This window comes from Hypanus sabinus, chromosome 16, assembly GCF_030144855.1.
Source record: "Hypanus sabinus isolate sHypSab1 chromosome 16, sHypSab1.hap1, whole genome shotgun sequence".
Lineage (NCBI taxonomy): Eukaryota > Metazoa > Chordata > Chondrichthyes > Myliobatiformes > Dasyatidae > Hypanus > Hypanus sabinus.
This window is the reverse complement of record NC_082721.1, coordinates 50,287,275-50,304,614: the sequence shown is the minus strand read 5'-3', so window position 1 is coordinate 50,304,614 and position 17,340 is coordinate 50,287,275. Positions and strand designations below refer to the sequence as shown.

The following is a 17,340-nucleotide window of genomic DNA, read 5'->3' as shown; positions in this document are numbered from 1 at the left end:
CAACACCTCCCCCTCTTGTCCCTCCGATTCTATCACACCTGAAGCAACAAAATCCAGGAATATTTAGCTGCCAATCACACCCCTCCTGCAACCGTGTTTCACTAATAGCTACAACATTTCCAGGTATCAATCCATGCTCTAAGCTCATCCACCTTTCTTACAATGCTCCTAGCATTAAAATAAATGCATTTAAGAAATTCTCCACCTCTTCCTCTTTTCCCCTAACAGTACAAAGAACTTTACTGTCTTTTTCTTCCTTCTCCCCTACATCTGTTCCTACACTCTGGTTCCCCTCCCCCCTCGTATCTAGTTTAAATCCACTGGAGCCTCTCTAACAAACCTACCTGCGAGAATATTTGTCTCCCTCCAGTTCAGATGTGAACCATCCCACCGGGACAGGTCCCAGCTTCCCTGGAAAACTGCCCAATTATCTATAAATCTGAAGCCCTCCCTCGGGCACCATGTCTTCAGCCACGTGTTGATCTGCACTATCTTACTATTTCTAAACGCACCTGCACGTGGCACTGGTAGCGGTCCTGAGATTGCTGCTCCTGGAAGTCCTGTCCTTTAACTTGGCTCCTAGCTCCCTAAACTCACCTTTCAGGACCTCCTCACTCTTTCTACCCACGTCATTGGTCCCTACATGGATCACGACATCCGGCTGCTCCCCCCCCCCTTTTTTTTTGAGAATACTGAAAACTCGATTCGTGATATCACGGACCCGAGCACCAGGGAGGCAACAGACCATCCGGGATTCTCGATCTCTTCCGCAGAACCTCCTCTCTGTCCTCCTAACTATCGAATCCCTTATCACTACTGCTCTCCTCTTCCCTCCTTCTCTTCTGAGCTGAGGGTCCAGTCTTGGTGCCAGAGATGCAACCACTGCAACTTGTCCCTGGTAGGTCATCCCCACCAACAGTATCCAAAATGGTATACTTATTGTTGATGGGAACGGCCGCAGGGGTGCTCTGCTCTTCCTGTCTATTCCCCTTTCCTCTCCTGACAATCACCCAGCTACCTGTCTTCTGATTCCTAGGGGTGACTATCTCCCTGAAACTCCTGTCTAATTCTGCCTCTACCTCCTGAATGATCCGAAGTTCATCCAGCTCCAGTTCCCTAACACGGTTTGTCAGGAGCTGCAGCTGGATGCACCTTTTGCAGGTGGTGTCATCAGGGACGACAGTGCTCGCCCTGACTTCCCACATACTGCAAACGGAGCATTCAACTGCCCTAACTGCTGCCTCCATTACCTACTCCTAATCTAATTAGATTAATTAAAGGAGCTTACCCGGCCTTGCCTCACCTGGGGTGAAGCTCACGCTCAGCCTCTGCTCGCTATTTAAATTCTCTTGCTGCCTCACGCGCTTGTGCAGTTATGCCCCGTTCAAACCTTGCCTCTGCCTGTTCTCGCCGAAGCCTGATTGAGCCAATCCTGACCCACTCTGCTTCAGTCCACTCTGATGATGGCCACTGTAAATGGCGGTCTTTCTTTTTAAACCTTTGGCAGGCTACGTCACGCCCCTGTGCAGTCTAGCCTCTTTGCCCCGATCAGTTTTTTTAAAAAAACAGTTTCTCTCTGAGCTTCTTCTGACTATTGGTTACTATTCATCTCTAGATGTCCTTGGGAAAGAATAAAATTTCCAAATTCAGCAGGAAGAGATAAAGGAATTTGGCTTTTGTTACAAGGAGGAATGGAGGATGAAAGTTCTATAGTTTTGATGCAATTTAACAGGGACTCTCTGGTCTGTTTATCCCTCCCCCTCATCCCCCTCTCATTCTTTATGAATGCACATTCCATTGTACCCATAAAAGGTGCAACACTTGCTATCCTTCCTCCCTCATCACTATCCAGGTACTAAGTAGTTCCTTCTGGATAGGCAGATTCATATGCACCTCCTCCAACTTAGTCTACTGTATTTGCTTTAACTCCATGTTACCACTTCCATATTAGCAAGACCAAATTCCCAAGCTCTTAAAGTAAAATTAAATTGAACACAGATGGAATATCCATTGTAACAGAAGAAATAGGACAAAAGGTTGTATAATTAAGTTATTACTTCAGTAATAGCTTATAATGTAACTGGAGATATGAAAGGAGTCTTTTTAGTATTTATCAGTATTTATTTAGTATAATTTATTACAGTTTTCTTAAAAATTTTATTTATGTGATACAGAAAATATTGCCTGTGCCTAGTCAGCTGCTAATGAATTCAAGTGTGTAAGCTTTTGTAGGTGGACATTGTGCAGCACCTCATGCCAAAAACAGTAATTTGTTGATGATTAATATAAATTAATTAAAATCTGCTTTCAGAATACCAATGTGCAAGTCTAATTTACTTGTTGAAATTAGGGATTTATTCTGGAAATTGTAATTTGTATCCTTTTCTGGCACTAGTTAGGTCCTGCAGCTTAAAATTTGACTGCATCTACATTGTCTTTTCAGTGTAGATGAAGATATCAACCTGAAATGTCAACAATCCAAGTTCCTCCTGCAGTTTGTTCTTTGTTCCAGTCTTAGGTTTCCAACTCTGCATTGTTGACTGCCCAAAGGGGAATGAAATTGCAATATATTGCAGTAACAAATTTTGGGTTAATTTTCATATTCAATATATCCTACCACATTATTCATATTTGAGTTCTGAGGTGACCAATGACTCTTTTGGGACTCCCATTCTCTTCTACAGGTAGGGCAGGAGGTGTCACAAGTAGGATAATGGGTAGCTGGCAAGCTGGTTTGCTCTTTTGCCTTTATCCTAGGCTGATCTTTGCTCCAGTGCAAAGAACTAGGATTATAAGTGCCACACTGAATGTGTCTTTTCCATTTAGGGGCATGGGGTCAATTCATCCCAAGAGTCAGTGTGTTACACTTTCTCAAGGAACAACATATCCTTCTACCTGGCAGTCGCTTTCCACAACAGGACTCAGTGTAATGTCTGGTGTCAGACTTGCTGATGTGTGCTTAACTTTGAGATGTACAGTGTTCTTTGCAGGGGATCTGAGATCCAATTTCAAGCATGTAGTGTGCTCAATAAAAGAACAAAAAGGAACTCCAAGAAGACAATTACTTGTTAATAAAAGTTCAGAAGTTCAGAAACAATTTGAATAACTTTAGGGCAAGATCTTTTAAACAAGTATTGTTAGGTGAGAGGTGGCTTTAATCCATGGTCCATTGTTCTCTCCTGTTAGATTCCTTCTTCAGCCCTTTACCTGTTCCACGTGTCACCTCCTGACCTCTTACTTCATTGCTCTTACCCCACCCACCTTCACCTGGTCACTATCACTTGTCGCCTTCTTCCCCCCCACCCCCGCCCCACTTTATTCTGCCTTCTGACTCTTCCTTTCCAGTTCTAATGAAGGGTCCTGGCTCAAAATGTTGCTTGTTTATTCCTTTCCATAGATGCTGCCTAGCTTGCTGAGTTCCTCCAGAACTCTGTTGTTTTAGATTTCAAGCATCTATAAAATCTCTTGTGATAGTGTTGATGACATTATACTAGTTTTTCTTATTATTTCCAAATTGTGTATTTAAAATGCACTCTGAATATTCAGTGGATTTCAGTTAATTGGAACACATAGTGACCAATATTTTTGGCCCAATTAAATGAATCGACTGTATTTGCACCATGGGATGGACTGCCAAACAATATGGTAAGTACAGATAGAATTGCGTTCCTTCAAGAGACTTGAGAAATTATTTCATACTGATATATATTCTGTATGTAATTGACAAGACTTCTTTATTATACAAAATCATAGATCCATCATCCTTGCCTTGCAGTCCTGTACTATTGTGTTACTGAAGTATCTGAATTATACTTACTAACTACTATGTTTGGTATATAACCTAATCTGGATTCTACTGAGCTAATAGATTATAATGAGATGTTTTACATTTGTCTTTAATTCTAGATTTTAGTATTTAAATGATTGAGGGATGTTTTGTTGACTTTTTTTTAATGAAATGGCAGTTACTTGCCTATAATCTGCTCACTGCTACTTGTTCTGGATTTTGCCAAGGCCACTTGACTCCAGACCTGACATAGCTGTGCTCCAAATATAGATCAGCTATTTTGAACATAAAGGTAACATTTGACTGAGGTTGTTTCATTATTGTAACATGTACCAAGATATGGTAAAATGCTTCTGTTTGATGATATAACCATATAACAATTATAGCACGGAAACAGGCCATCTCGGCCCTTCTAGTCCATGCCAATCGCTTACTCTCACGTAGTCCCACCAACCTGCACTCGGCCCATAACCCTCTATTCCTTTCCTGTCCATGTAACTATCCAGTTTTACTTTAATCAATATCAAACCAGCCTCTGCCACTTCTACTGGAAGCTCGTTCCACACAGCTACGACTCTCTGAGTAAAGAAGTTCCCCCTCGTGTTACCCCTAAACTTTTGCCCCCGAACTCTCAACTGATGTCCTCTTGTTTGAATCTCCCCTACTCTCAATGGAAAAAGCCTATCCACATCAACTTTATCTATCCCCCTTATAATTTTAAATACCTTTATCAAGTCTCCCCTCAACCTTCTATGCTACAAAGAATAAAGGCCTAACTTGTTCAACCTTTCTCTGTAGCTTAGGTGCTGAAACCCAGGTAACATTCTAGTAAATCTTCTCATGATCAGACAGATCATGTTTTTTATAATGTATTATAACATTGAGGTGATTAAAAAGAAAGTCATTGTGCTGCAATTATAGCTGAACTTGTAGTACAGGTAAACAAAAGTGCAAGGGGTCACAACACAGGAGATTGAAAGATCAAGATTCATCTTTCAGTGCGTGAGAGGTCTGTGATAAGAGTGTGATAGATGCTCTCAAGCTTTTGAATCTTCTCCCTAATTGGAGAGGGGAGAAGAGAGAGGATTGGGATTGAAGAAGTTTTTGATTATGGTAACTGCTTTCCCAAGCCAATGGGAAGTCTATATTGTGGGCATAAAATTGTTGTGGCCTTTATATTGTTCAGGTTCAATATCATATTTGTTATTTAGTGTCTATTGTCAGATTCTCTTATTGTCCACCTTATTTTATTAAGTTTTCACTTCAGCTTAATATTTACAGCCTGAATCTTAATTGATCTTAATCATCAAGCTTGTCATTCAACCTCTGTTTCATCATACTTTTTTGTTAACCATTGGCCAATTTTATTCTTTTGGCTTGTCCTTTTTGTGAGAATGCGCTTGAACCTTTTGAGTCAAAGTAAATTTATTATCAAAGTACATACCTGTATGGTGTGTCACCATACACTATGTTGAGATACATTGGAATTTCCTTGAATTAAGTTTAATCTGTCATTATACAGATGGAGTTCACTTTCAGAAGATGCATCTCCTTTCATGGTTGCATGCATCTTTCAAAACAAAACTCATTGGACTTGTTTTTGGAATAAGTATCTAGTAGCATTTATTTTATTGCTAGAATCTTTAGCCCAGCATATTCTCTGAGGTGCCTTGACCTAATTAATCACAACAAATTTTCCAGATGTGTCAAAGTTGTATGGCTATGTTTTTTTTCTCTTACTGTACCATTTAATTGGCTGTGGTGTGTTGTTTTTGCCGGATGTTGGAGAACTGGGAGATCCAGAGACTTCCGGGGAACGACATCTGTGTGAAGTACATCAAGCTGCAGCTTCTTGAAGACAGTGTTAGGGATCTGAAGCAGCAACTGGATGACCATTGGCTTGTACAGGAGAATGAGGAGATAATTGTTCAACATTACAGGGAAGTAATCACCCTAAAGTTGGAAGCAAGTAGCTGGGTGACTGTCAGGAGAAATGGAAGTTGGCAGTTAGAGCAGAGCACCCCTGTGGCCATTCCCCTCAAAAATGAAAAGAAAACAACTTTGGATGATTTTTGGGGGATGACTACCCGGGAGAATGCCATGGCGACAAGGCTACAGGTACTGAGCATGGGGCCATGGTGCAGAAGGGGAAGAGAAAGAAGAAGAGAGCAGTAGTGATCGGGGACTCATTAGTAAGGGGAACAGACAGGAGATTCTGTGGGCGTGAACGGGACACTTGGATGGAATGTTGCCTCCCAGGTGCCAGGGTCAGAGATGTGTCAGTTTGTGTCCACAACATTTTTTGGAGAGGAAGGGGGAGCAGCCGAATCTCTTGGTACAAATTGGTACCAATGACATAGGAAGGAAAAGCAAAGAAGTCCTGAAGAGAGAATTTAGAGAGCTAGGTAGAAAGCTGAGAAGCAGGACTTTCCAGATAGTAATTTCTGGATTACTGCCAGTGAAGGTAGAAATAGGATGCTTTGGCAGATAAATGTGTGGCTGAGAAGTTGGTGCAGGGAGCAGGGCTTCAGGTTCTTGGATCATTGGGATCTCTTCTGGGGGACATATGACCAGTTCAAAAGTGACGGGTTGCACCTGAACCCGAGGGGGACTAATATCCTCGCGGGCAAATTTGTTGCTGCTGTTGGGGATGGTTTAAACTATTTTTTGGGGGGGAGGGTGGGAACCAGAGTGAATGGACTCAGGATAGGATGGATGGTGAAAAAGTGAAAATAACATGCAGTCAAACTGTCAGGAAGGGCATGCAGGTGATGGGACTTAGTTGTAGCCAACAGGCTGAGTATCAAATCATTAGGGATGCACAGTCAGATACAGTACTCAAGTGTTGTATCTAAATGCATGCAGTATAAGAAATAAGGTGGATGATCTTGTTGCACCGTTACAGATTGCCAGGTATAATGTTGCGGCCATCATTGAATTGTAGCTGAAGGATGGTTGTAGTTGAGAGCTGAATAGCCATGGTTACACATTATATCGGAGGGATAGGAAGGTAGTCAGAGGGGGTGGTGTGGCTCTACTGGTAAAGAATTTCATCAAATCAATAGAAAGATGTGACATAGAATTGGAATATGTTGAATCCTTGTGGGTTGAGTTAAAAACTGCAAGGGTAAAAGTTATATACAGGCCTCCCAACAGTGGCTGGGAGATGGGCCATAGATTACAACAGGAAATAGAAAAGGCGAGTCAAAAGGGCAATGTTATAGTAGTCTACTATTTGGAGGCCTGTATATATTTTCCATCATGGTCTTTTGACCCTTGCAGTTCCTTAACTCTACCCATGAGGATTCTACATCCTATGTCACCTCTTTCTAAAGATTTGCTTTAATTTTTCACCAACAGACTCACATCACCCTCTCTCCCTACCTGCCTGTCCTTTCAGTATAATGTGTATCCTTGGATGTTAAGCTCCCAACTATAATCTCACGAGCCATGACTCAGTGATGCCCACAGCATCATATCTGCCAGTCTCTAATTGCCTTAGAAGATCATGTACCTTATTCCATATACTGCATGCTTTCAAATATAGCACCTTCAGTCCTTTATTTGTCACCCTTTTCAATTTTTGTTCCCCTTTTACACTGCAACTCAGCCCACTGTCTGCAATTTTGCCCTGTCATCTGCCTGTCCTTCCTGATATTCTCAATACCTACTGCCTCTACTTGTAAATCAAGAATCCTGTCTTCAGTCCTGGCACTCCAGTTCCTGTCCCTCTGCCAAATTAATTTAAAGCCCCTCATCCCCAACAGCTCCAGCATACTTGCCTGCAAGAATATTGGCCTTCCTTGGGTTCATGTGTAATCCATCCCTTTTGTATAGGTTGTACCTTCCCTGGAAGAGATCCCAATGATCCAGAAATCTGAAACCCTGCCCACTGCACCAGTTTCTCTTCACCATACATTTATCTGCCAGATCATCCTATTTTCACCCTCACTGGCGAGTGACACAGGCTGCAATCCAGAGATTACTGCCCTGGAGGTCCTCCTTTTCAAATTTCTATCTAGCTCCCTAAATTCTCTTTTCAGGACCTCCTTGCTTTTCCTGCCTATGTCATTGATGCCAATACGTACCAAGACTTCTGGCTGCTTACCCTCCCAGTTAGAATGTCATGGATATCATGTCAGCATACCATCTGGGTGTATCGCATCCACAGAATGTCCTGTTTTTTCTACCATCTATAGTATCCCCTATCACTACTGCAGTTCTCTTCTAACCCCTTTCCCTTCTGAGCCAGAATCAGTGACAAAAGCCCAGTTGCTGCAGCTCCCTTTATTACAGAGGGGAATGACCACAGGTGTATTCTCTACTGACTGCCCATTGCCCTTGCTTCTTCTGAATGTCACCCATTTACCTGCCTCCTGCAACTTACGGGTGACCTCCTGCTTGTAGTGTCTTATCTCCTCAGTTTCCCATATTACCTGAAGGTCATTGAGCTGCAGCTTCAGTTCCTTAACATGTTCTCTGAGGAGTTGCAGCTCGGTGCACATGGTGCAGCTGTGGTTATCGGAGGCGGGGAATCTCCCATTTCCACATCTCAAACAAAGAACGCAACACAGCCCCTGGAGCCATTGCACGAACAGATGATGAGGAGGAGGAAGAAGAAACTTATCAGATACTTTCCCAAACCTGTTCTTGTCAAAGCCTCCCCATTCTCACCTTGGTCCACTCACACAATAGCTGCCCAGTGTATCCCCGTCTTATTTTTATTTGCTCTTGCTAAAGAATCATGATTGTGCCACTGAAAAAAGCCGAAATCCCACAAAAGCTCCTTTTAAAAAATCTTTCGCCCAGACCGGCATGAGGCCTCCTTCACTAATTCAACTGCAACTCCACTGCTGAGAAAAGCACCTTGCCCTGGTCCATGTGACAAATAAAGCTGGTCTTTAATCTTTAAACCTCCCTTGGGGTAGTTTGGCAGGTATGATGACACATGCTGTGTTCTCCATTCTAAAGCCATAGCTCCGACTTACTTGATTTTTAGGATTTTAGGGATGGTTTGGGGGACAACATGGGGAGCTTAGGGTCAGATTAGCGCTAGGGACAGGGATAAGGGAGAATGAAGAATCAATTGCGGGGACAGTATTCGGAATCCAGGTTAAAACACTCTCCATGGGAAGGTCAGTGATCCCGGAGGTCATGCCATCAGGTTCTGAGGAGACCAGAAATCTCCAGGTTAGTGAATTCTGAGTCAGAGTTCCATACGGATGTAAGTTGTGAGGGCCAGTGACTGACCCTTTCAGGACACAGTGTCTGGAGGTCCGTGATCATCACACTTCTGTTGGAATTCTGTAATTTAAAAAAAAATATTTTGCTCTATGTTCAAACTTTAATGTTTTTCTCTTTGTAATTGTGGTTGTCTTTTAGATGGGAAGTGACTGAAGAATATATTTGCAAAGCAGTCACAAGCAAAATAAACTTTATTGTCAAGGATCAGATGGGTGGTGTGATCATGCAAGTCAGCTTTACACTTCTATGGCAGCCCTATGTTGGGTTTGCATTGAAATAATAACTGGCAGCACAGGGGTTGTCCTCAGCAAATATAAACCCAGTATGCTCTGCTACTGATCCTGAACTTAAGTAGTTATTGTAAAGACAAAGCATTTAAACTAATGCTTAATTGAGTTGTGATTTGGTTAGTTCCTGGGTGGAATAAATCATAGGAACAGAAGTAAGCCATTTGGCCCATCAAGTCTGCTGTGCCATTCCATCATGGCTGATTTATTATCCCGCTCAATCCCATTCTCCTACCTTCTCCTCATAACCTGTGACACACTAATCAAGAACCCGTCAACCTCTGCTTCAAATGTACTGAATTACTTGGCCTCAGTCGCAAAGAGTTCCGCAGATTCACCACCCTTTGGCTAAAGAAACTCTTCATACCTGTTCTAAAGGGACATCCTGGTATTCTGAGCTAGTACTCTTTAGCCCTAGACTTCTCCAATATAGGAACCATCTCTTCCACATCCACTATGTAAGTTTGTCAATATTCGATAGGTTTCAAAGAGATACGAGATGCCTCTCACCATTCTTCTGAACTGCAGTAAGTTCAGGCATAGAGCCATCTAACCCGCTTCATATTAACCCTTTTATTTCTGGAATAATTCTTGCAAACTTCCTCTGGACCCATTCCAATGCCAGCACATCCTTTCTTAGATAGGGGCTCAAGACTTGCTCTCATTTACCTTTCCTGTCTTTCAAGTTTTCAAGTTTCTATCAGTTCAGTCTTTTATTATACATGTCTTCCATTTTCTTTAGGCTTTGTGTCTGTTTTGTAATTCACAGTACTTCAAATTAAGTTCTAAAGTTACATACATTTCTCTGCTTTTGAACTATATTCTTTTGAATGTGAACTTTAGGCTTTGTTAAAATAAATCCACGGGGGGAAATTGCATTGCTACAATGCCTTTCATAACCACAAGGTAACCTCTCAAATGCTTTACAGCCTCTGAGTTGGAAATGTTGGAAACATGCCAGCCAATTAGCAAACAACCTCCTACAGTTTGCCATGTGACAATGCACTTACTGGCATGGACAGAGGAATAACCATTGCTCAGAGTAAGCCAGACTTGTCCAAGGGTTCTTTACTGCTCACCCAACAGGAAAGGTTAGGTTCTAAGTTTGATGCCTCATCTGAAAGGCAAAGGAATCATTCCCATCAAACGGGGTATTCAGTTGGACACTATGATATAATGAGGAGCAGAACAACTAACAGTTATTTTCTTCTGCAGCAACTTCAATAATTAGAGGACATCCAGTAGATTTAAAATAACCAAGGAATCTTTTCTTTAGCATAGAGTTGTGTGCATGTGCATAAGTGTGTATGGGAAGTGGTGGTGGTAGGGAGGGGGAGTCTCCCAAATCCTCGTTTCATTTGCAAAGGAGCTAGAAGAACACTTGATGTGACATAACCTGTAAGGGTGAGATGGGGACTTGGTGGAAAGCAAGGTGAGTTATAGGTAGAGATTGAAGTGTTAAGTAGATTTCAAATTGCAGCAATTTTAAACCATTTCTATTGTTGAATAATTTAAGCAGTTGACAACCTGTTTCTTCTGAAGCCACTAGACATCATGGCTTTCGTCATGAAGAACAGAAGCGGAAGCAGTATTTGAATCAACATTTAGGTTTATAGATTTTTAAAGATGAAAATTTAATTGTTGTGCATGGGACACATGAATTTTCCAGTGGGCCAAATTGAGACTTAATAGGCTGAATATGCGCCATAGCAAGAAGTTTATCTTCCCTAAAGGCATGCTGTTTCACTGTTTTGGGATGTGGATGCTGCTGGTTAAACCATCATCTTTTGCTCACCCCATAAATCCCCTCAAATTTGTGGGTGTGGGGCATTCATTATGAATGTTGAATTTCTGATCTGACCTTTCCTCATTGGTACTGGTTGCTGTTGAGGTGGCCTTGGAAAGTAAATACGGACATTGTGGACAATGTATGCTGAAGCCACAATGCACCATTGGTAGACAGAAGAAATGTTTCATGGGATGAGTGAAGTGCATTTTAAGGAGGCTACTTTGTTGTAAAGCAGCTTGACTGTTGTCGGAGCTCTACTTACTCAGGCAAGTGAAAGGTATTCCATTGTGTTCCTGATTTATACCTTGCAGATTGAAAGATTTTGTGATGCTAGGAAGTGAGTCCTTATCAGCATATAACAATTACAGCATGGAAACAGGCTATCTTGGCCCTTCTAATCCATGCCGAACGCTTACTCTCACCTAGTCCCACCAACCTGCACTCAGCCCATAACCCTCCATTCCTTTCCTGTCCATATACCTATCCAGTTTTTTTTTTAATGACAAAATCGAACCTGCCTCTACCACTTCTACTGGAAGCTAGCTCCACACAGCTACCAGTCTGAATAAAGAAGTTCCCCCTCGTGTTACCCCTAAACTTTTGCCCCTTAACTCTCAACTCATGTCCTCTTGTTTGAACCTCCCCTTCTCTCAATGGAAAAAAAGCCTATCCACGTCAACTCTATCTATCATAATTTTAAATACCTCTATCAAGTCCCCCCTCAACCTTCTATGCTCCAAAGAATAAAGACCTAACTTGTTCAACCTTTCTCTGTAACTTAGGTGCTGAAACCCAGGTAACATTCTAGTAAATCTTCTCTGTACTCTCTCTAATTTATTGACATCTTTCCTATAATTCGGTGACCAGAACTGTACACAATACTCCAAATTTGGCCTCACCGATGCCTCGTATAATTTTAACATTACATCCCAACTCCTATACTCAATGCTCTGATTTATAAAGGCCAGCATACCAAAAGCTTTCTTCACTACCCTATCCACATGAGATTCCACCTTCAGAACACACAGAACTGGAGTTTAAGTAGGTCATGCATGACACCAAGTGACTAGATCTCGCTACCACAGTATGTGTGCCTCTTCCAGTTGCATTTCTTTTGATGGTGACCCTCATTAATGTTTATGGCTATGTCTTTAACCGTTATAGGAGTGAAAGATTGATGGTTAGACACAGCTGGAGATGGTTATTGACCCATACTTTGGATTGCTAATTGCCATCTTCTGCCTGAATGTTGTCCAGGTCTCTCCTTGTAGAGATCAGAACTGCTCAGAAGTCACAGTGGAATTGGGCTTGATGATAGAAGCTCAGTCATTGAAAAAGCTAAAGATGATACGGTGGCATGCAAAAGTTTGGGCACCCCGGTCATAATTTCTGTTACTATGAATAGCTAAGTGAGTAAAAGATGACCTGATTTCCAAAAGGCATAAAGTTAAAGATGACATGTTTCTTTAATATTTTAAGCAATATTACTTTTTTATTTCCATCTTTTACAGTTTCAAAATAACAAAGGAAAAGGGCCTGAAGCAAAAGTTTGGGCACCCTGCATGGTCAGTACTTAGTAACACCCACTTTGGCAAGTATCACAGCTTGTAAACGCTTTGTGTAGCCAGCTAGGAGTCTTTCAATTCTTGTTTGGGGGATTTTTGCCCATTCTTCCTTGCAAAAGTTCTGTGAGATTCTTGGGCTGTCTTGCACACACTGCTCTTTTGAGGTCTATCCACAAATTTTCGATGATGTTTAGGTCAGGGGATTGTGAGGGCCATGGAAAAACCTTCAGCTTGCGCCTCGATGTAGTCCATTGTGGATTTTGAGGTGTGTTTAGGATCATTATCCTGTTGTAGAAGCCGTCCTCTTCTCATCTTCAGCTTTTTTTTTTACAGATAGTGTGATGTTTGCTTCCAGAATTTGCTGGTATTTAATTGAAGTCATTCTTCCCTCTACCAGTGAAATGTTCCCCATGACACTGGCTGCAATACAAGCCCAAAGCATGATCAATCCACCCCGGAGTTTAACAGTTGGAGAGGTGTTCTTTTCATGAAATTCTGCACCCTATTTTCTCCAAACATACCTTTGCTCATTGCAGCCAAAGAGTTCTATTTTAACTTCATCGGTTCACAGGACTTGTTTCCAAAATGCATCAGGCTTGTTTAGATGTAAACACAAAGTACACTGCAGATGCTGGGGTCAAAGTAACACGTACAACACTCTGGAGGAACTCAACAGTATCTGTAGTGTACTTTGTGTTATGCTGCCCGACCTGCTGAGTTCCTCCAGTGTGTTGTACGTGTTGCTTAGATGTTTCTTTGCAAACTTCTGATGCTGAATTTTGTGGTGAGAATGCAGGAAAGATTTTCTTCTGATGACTCTTCCACGAAGGTCATATTTGTACAGGTGTCGCTGCACAGTAGAACAGTGCACCACCACTACAGAGTCTGCTAAATCTTCCTGAATGTCTTTTGCAGTCAAATGGTGGTTTTTATTTGCCTTTCTAGCAATCCTTGAGCAGGTCTCTGGGAAAGTTTTCTTGGTCTTCCAGAACTCAACTTGACCTCCACCGTTCCTTTTAACTGCCATTTCTTAATTACATTATGAACTGAGGAAATGGCTACCTGAAAGTGCTTTGCTATCTTCTTATAGCCTTCTCCTGCTTTGTGGGCATCATTTATTTTAATTTTCAGAGTGCTAGGCAGCTCCATAGGGGAGCCCATGGCTGCTGATTGTTGGGACAAAATTTCAAGGAGTCAAGGTATTTATAAAGCTTTGAAATTTGCATCACCTGGCCTTTCCTAACAATGACTGTGAACAAGCCATAGTCCTAACAAGCTTATTAAGGTCTGAGACTTTGGTAAAAGTTATCTGAGAGCTTAAATCTCTTGGGGTGCCCAAAGTTTTGCATGGTGCTCCTTTCCTTTTTTTCCAATCTAAAATTGTACAAAACAAAAATAATACACTAATCTTAAAATATTGAAAAGAATGTTTCATCTTTAACTTTATGACTTTTGGAAATCAGTTAATCTTCTACTCACTTAACTTTTCACAATAACAGAAATTTTGACCAGGGTGCCCAAACTTTTGCATGCCACTGTATGTTAAGAATGAAGAGAAAGTAAGGGACAAAATTGGTCTTTGAAAACCAGCATGGTCATGTATGCATAAAGCCAGAAGAGATGGGGTGGATTTTAAATCCACCTTCAAGAAGGCAGCGCAATGCAGCTTGCAGCGGCCTCTCTGGAGTCGATATCTGTTATTTGTTAAGTGAGGTGCTGTACACAATCATAATCTGATGAAAAATAGATGTGGGATCACAGGAACATCTGGAAATCTCCAGGAAGGCCTTCTTCGTTGCTGCTGCTGTTGTGAGGTCTGGGTCACTGCTGAGAAGAACAGGCCCCCAGTCCTTGGGGTTGCGTTGCTGGTGGCCATTGGCAGGAGCGTCTTAATGCGCTCAGCAGAGGATGGTGTTCAGAGAGGCTGTGCCGGAGGGGATGGTCAGAGGCTCGGAGGTTCAACAGACTTGGAGTCTGCTGCGGTCAGGGCACTTTCACTGTGTGCTGCGTCTGCAAGGCTGAGTCCGGCGGCGCCTTGGAAGTCCATAGTGAAAGTATTCCCTTCTGTCACCTGCGTGGGGTGACGAGTCTATCGGGACCCTGAGGACTTGGGGAAACTGTGTGGTGGTTTCTTTTGAACTTATAGTCTTTTAACATTGGACTATTTTTTACTGTGCCCATGATCTGTTTATATCAATTATGGTATTGTCTGCACTGTTGTAACTATATGTTAACTATAACTATATATAACTTTGTGGTTTTGTGTAGATCTTGTAGTTTTAGTTTTTGGTTTGTTGGGTAGTAGAGTTAGTCTTCTGACTTGGTGTGTTTGGGTAGTCTTGTTTTGTCTGATGGGTTTGGAGCTCCTTTCTGGAGAACGTGCTAAGATGGTAGCACGATATTATTATGCAGCAGCCTCTCCAGACTCTGGATTGGGGATTGCTAAACGTTATGTGGATTTTCTGGTGTAGTCTGTTTTGTCATGTGCTTTTGTGATATTCTGGAGGGATGGTGTCTCATTTTTTAACTGTATTACATTTTTGGTTTCTAAATGACAATAAACTGAAATTCAATTCAAATGCGTTTTTTGCATCTGCATTTACTTACACAGAATCTATAGAAGTGAGGTCATGGACAATATACACATTACAGAGGGAGATGTATTTGCTGTCTTGAAGCAAATTAGAGTGGGTAAATCTCCAATGCTTTACAAGATGTTTCCTCAGACTTTGTGGGTGGCTAGCACAGAAATTGCTGGAGCCCTAGTAGAGGTACTTAAAATGTCCTTAGCCCTGGGCTGAAAAATGGCAGATGGAATTTAATGCAGACAAGTGTGAGGTGTTGCACTTTACGAGGAAAATAGGGGTAGGACTTGCACAGTGAAAGGTAGGGGACTGACAAGTGTGAACTAGGTGGCACCAATAGGTAGTGACACTTTGCCTGCAGCTCGATGGGAATCCTCAAATATTCCTATTTAGGACAAGTACAGCTGAAATTCACAGACACAGCCATGGATACTACAGTAAACAACATAATTTTAAAATGTTTTAAAAAAAACATTGATCCTCAAAATCAGCAGGTACTGGATGGCAGATTGCTTGCGCAGTTCTCCTTTAAGAAAACAGAAGCACAGTATGTGTGCTGGGCTACAAGTGCGATTGAAACGCAGAGGGCTTAAAAAGCCCTCTCTCGACTATCCTGCTGACAAATGTACAGTCCTGGAATACAAAATTGAAGACCTCAGAGCAAGATTGCAGTGCCAAGGAGATTTCTGTGTACTTCATGGAAATGTGGCTCACCCCCACCAATGCAGCATTCACCATACTCCACAAAGGCAGGACAGCTCAGCCTATTAAAGGTAAAGGAGGTGGAGCATGCTTTTTGATTAACTAGTCGTAGTGCCCAGATGTGGCAGTTCTGTCTCAAACTGCTCAGCTGAACTAGAATATCTAGTGGTCAAGTGTTATCCATTTTATCTACCAATGGAGTTTTCCCCTGTCACAATCCTGGTAGCAGTATACATTCCACCTCTTGCCAACCTCAGGTAGGTACTGGAGGAGTTGAGGCAAGTGATGAGCAGTCACAAAACAGTGCGCACAGATGCCTCCTCTGTCATTACAGGGGTTTTCAACCAGGCCAGTTTGAAGTCTCTAAACAACTACCACTAATGTATTACCTATGGAACCAGAGGAGCCAACACACTTGACCATTGTTATACCACCATACCATCCCATGTCCACACTTTGGAAAGTCCAGTCACCTAGTGTACAGGCAGAAACTAAAGGCCACAGTACAAGAGGTGAGGATGGGGTATTATTAAGGGGGGGGGTGCGGAAGAGTGCTTTCGAACCAGTTTGAGTCAATAGACTGGACAATGCTCGGGGATTCATCTTTGAATCTGAATAAATATTCACTGACTTCATCAAGACCTGTGTGGGTAAGAACGTATCAGACATACTTGATCCAAAAGCCTTGGATGAATATTCAAAATTAGTGATTCAGAACTATACAAGAAGTCCTGGTATAACCTACGGAAAGCTATTTTAAGAGTGAGCAAACAACTTTCATTGAAATTAGAGACAGAATTGGATGCACATCAGCTCCGGCAGGGTTCGCAGGCTGTGTAGGCCATTGCTTCCTTCAAAGCCATTATGAATGGCTGTGTTGCTTCACTCTCAGATGAGCTCAATGCCTTTAATGTGCACTTTGAAAAGGAGAATAATACTACACCTCTGCGAATCTCTGCAGTGTGCGGTGACCCTGTCAAGGCGTCAGACCCTGATGGTGTACCTGATAGGGCACTGAATACCTTTACCAACAAATGAGTGGGAGTGTTCAAGGACATTTTCAATCTCGTACTTCTGCAATCGGAGGTTTCCACCTGGTTCAAAAGGATGACAATCAAGAAGAGAAGGGTGAGGTGCCTCAATGACTTACACTCTTAAATTCCCACCTAATGTGATAAAGTGCTTTGAGAGGTTGGTTATGACCAGAATCAACTCCTGCCTAAGGATGGTCTTGGACCCGTTGCACTTTACCCATTGCCACAACAGGTCTACAGTAGATGCAATCTCACTGGCACTCCACTCTGCCTTGGAACACCTGAACAATAGCTTTACCTGCGGCTATATTTCATTCAGAGTTTGAGTAGACTTGATATGACCAAAG

The 17,340-nt window shown here is 42.1% G+C and overlaps 1 protein-coding gene across 2 annotated transcripts in view; it reads left to right on the top strand.

Annotated features, from left to right (window-relative positions):
- Window positions 1-17,340, top strand: part of crsp7 (cofactor required for Sp1 transcriptional activation, subunit 7) — a 138,262-nt gene that overhangs the window by 25,200 nt on the left and 95,722 nt on the right. The window contains exon 1 of one of the 2 annotated variants that reach the window (XM_059991732.1): window positions 12,617-12,672. The exons of the other annotated variant lie outside the window; for it this stretch is intronic. Coding sequence (XP_059847715.1) covers window positions 12,670-12,672 — 3 coding nt within the window. The 5' untranslated portion in view covers window positions 12,617-12,669. Of the gene's footprint in view, window positions 1-12,616; window positions 12,673-17,340 lie in introns of those variants that run through there. 2 annotated transcript variants of the gene reach the window in all.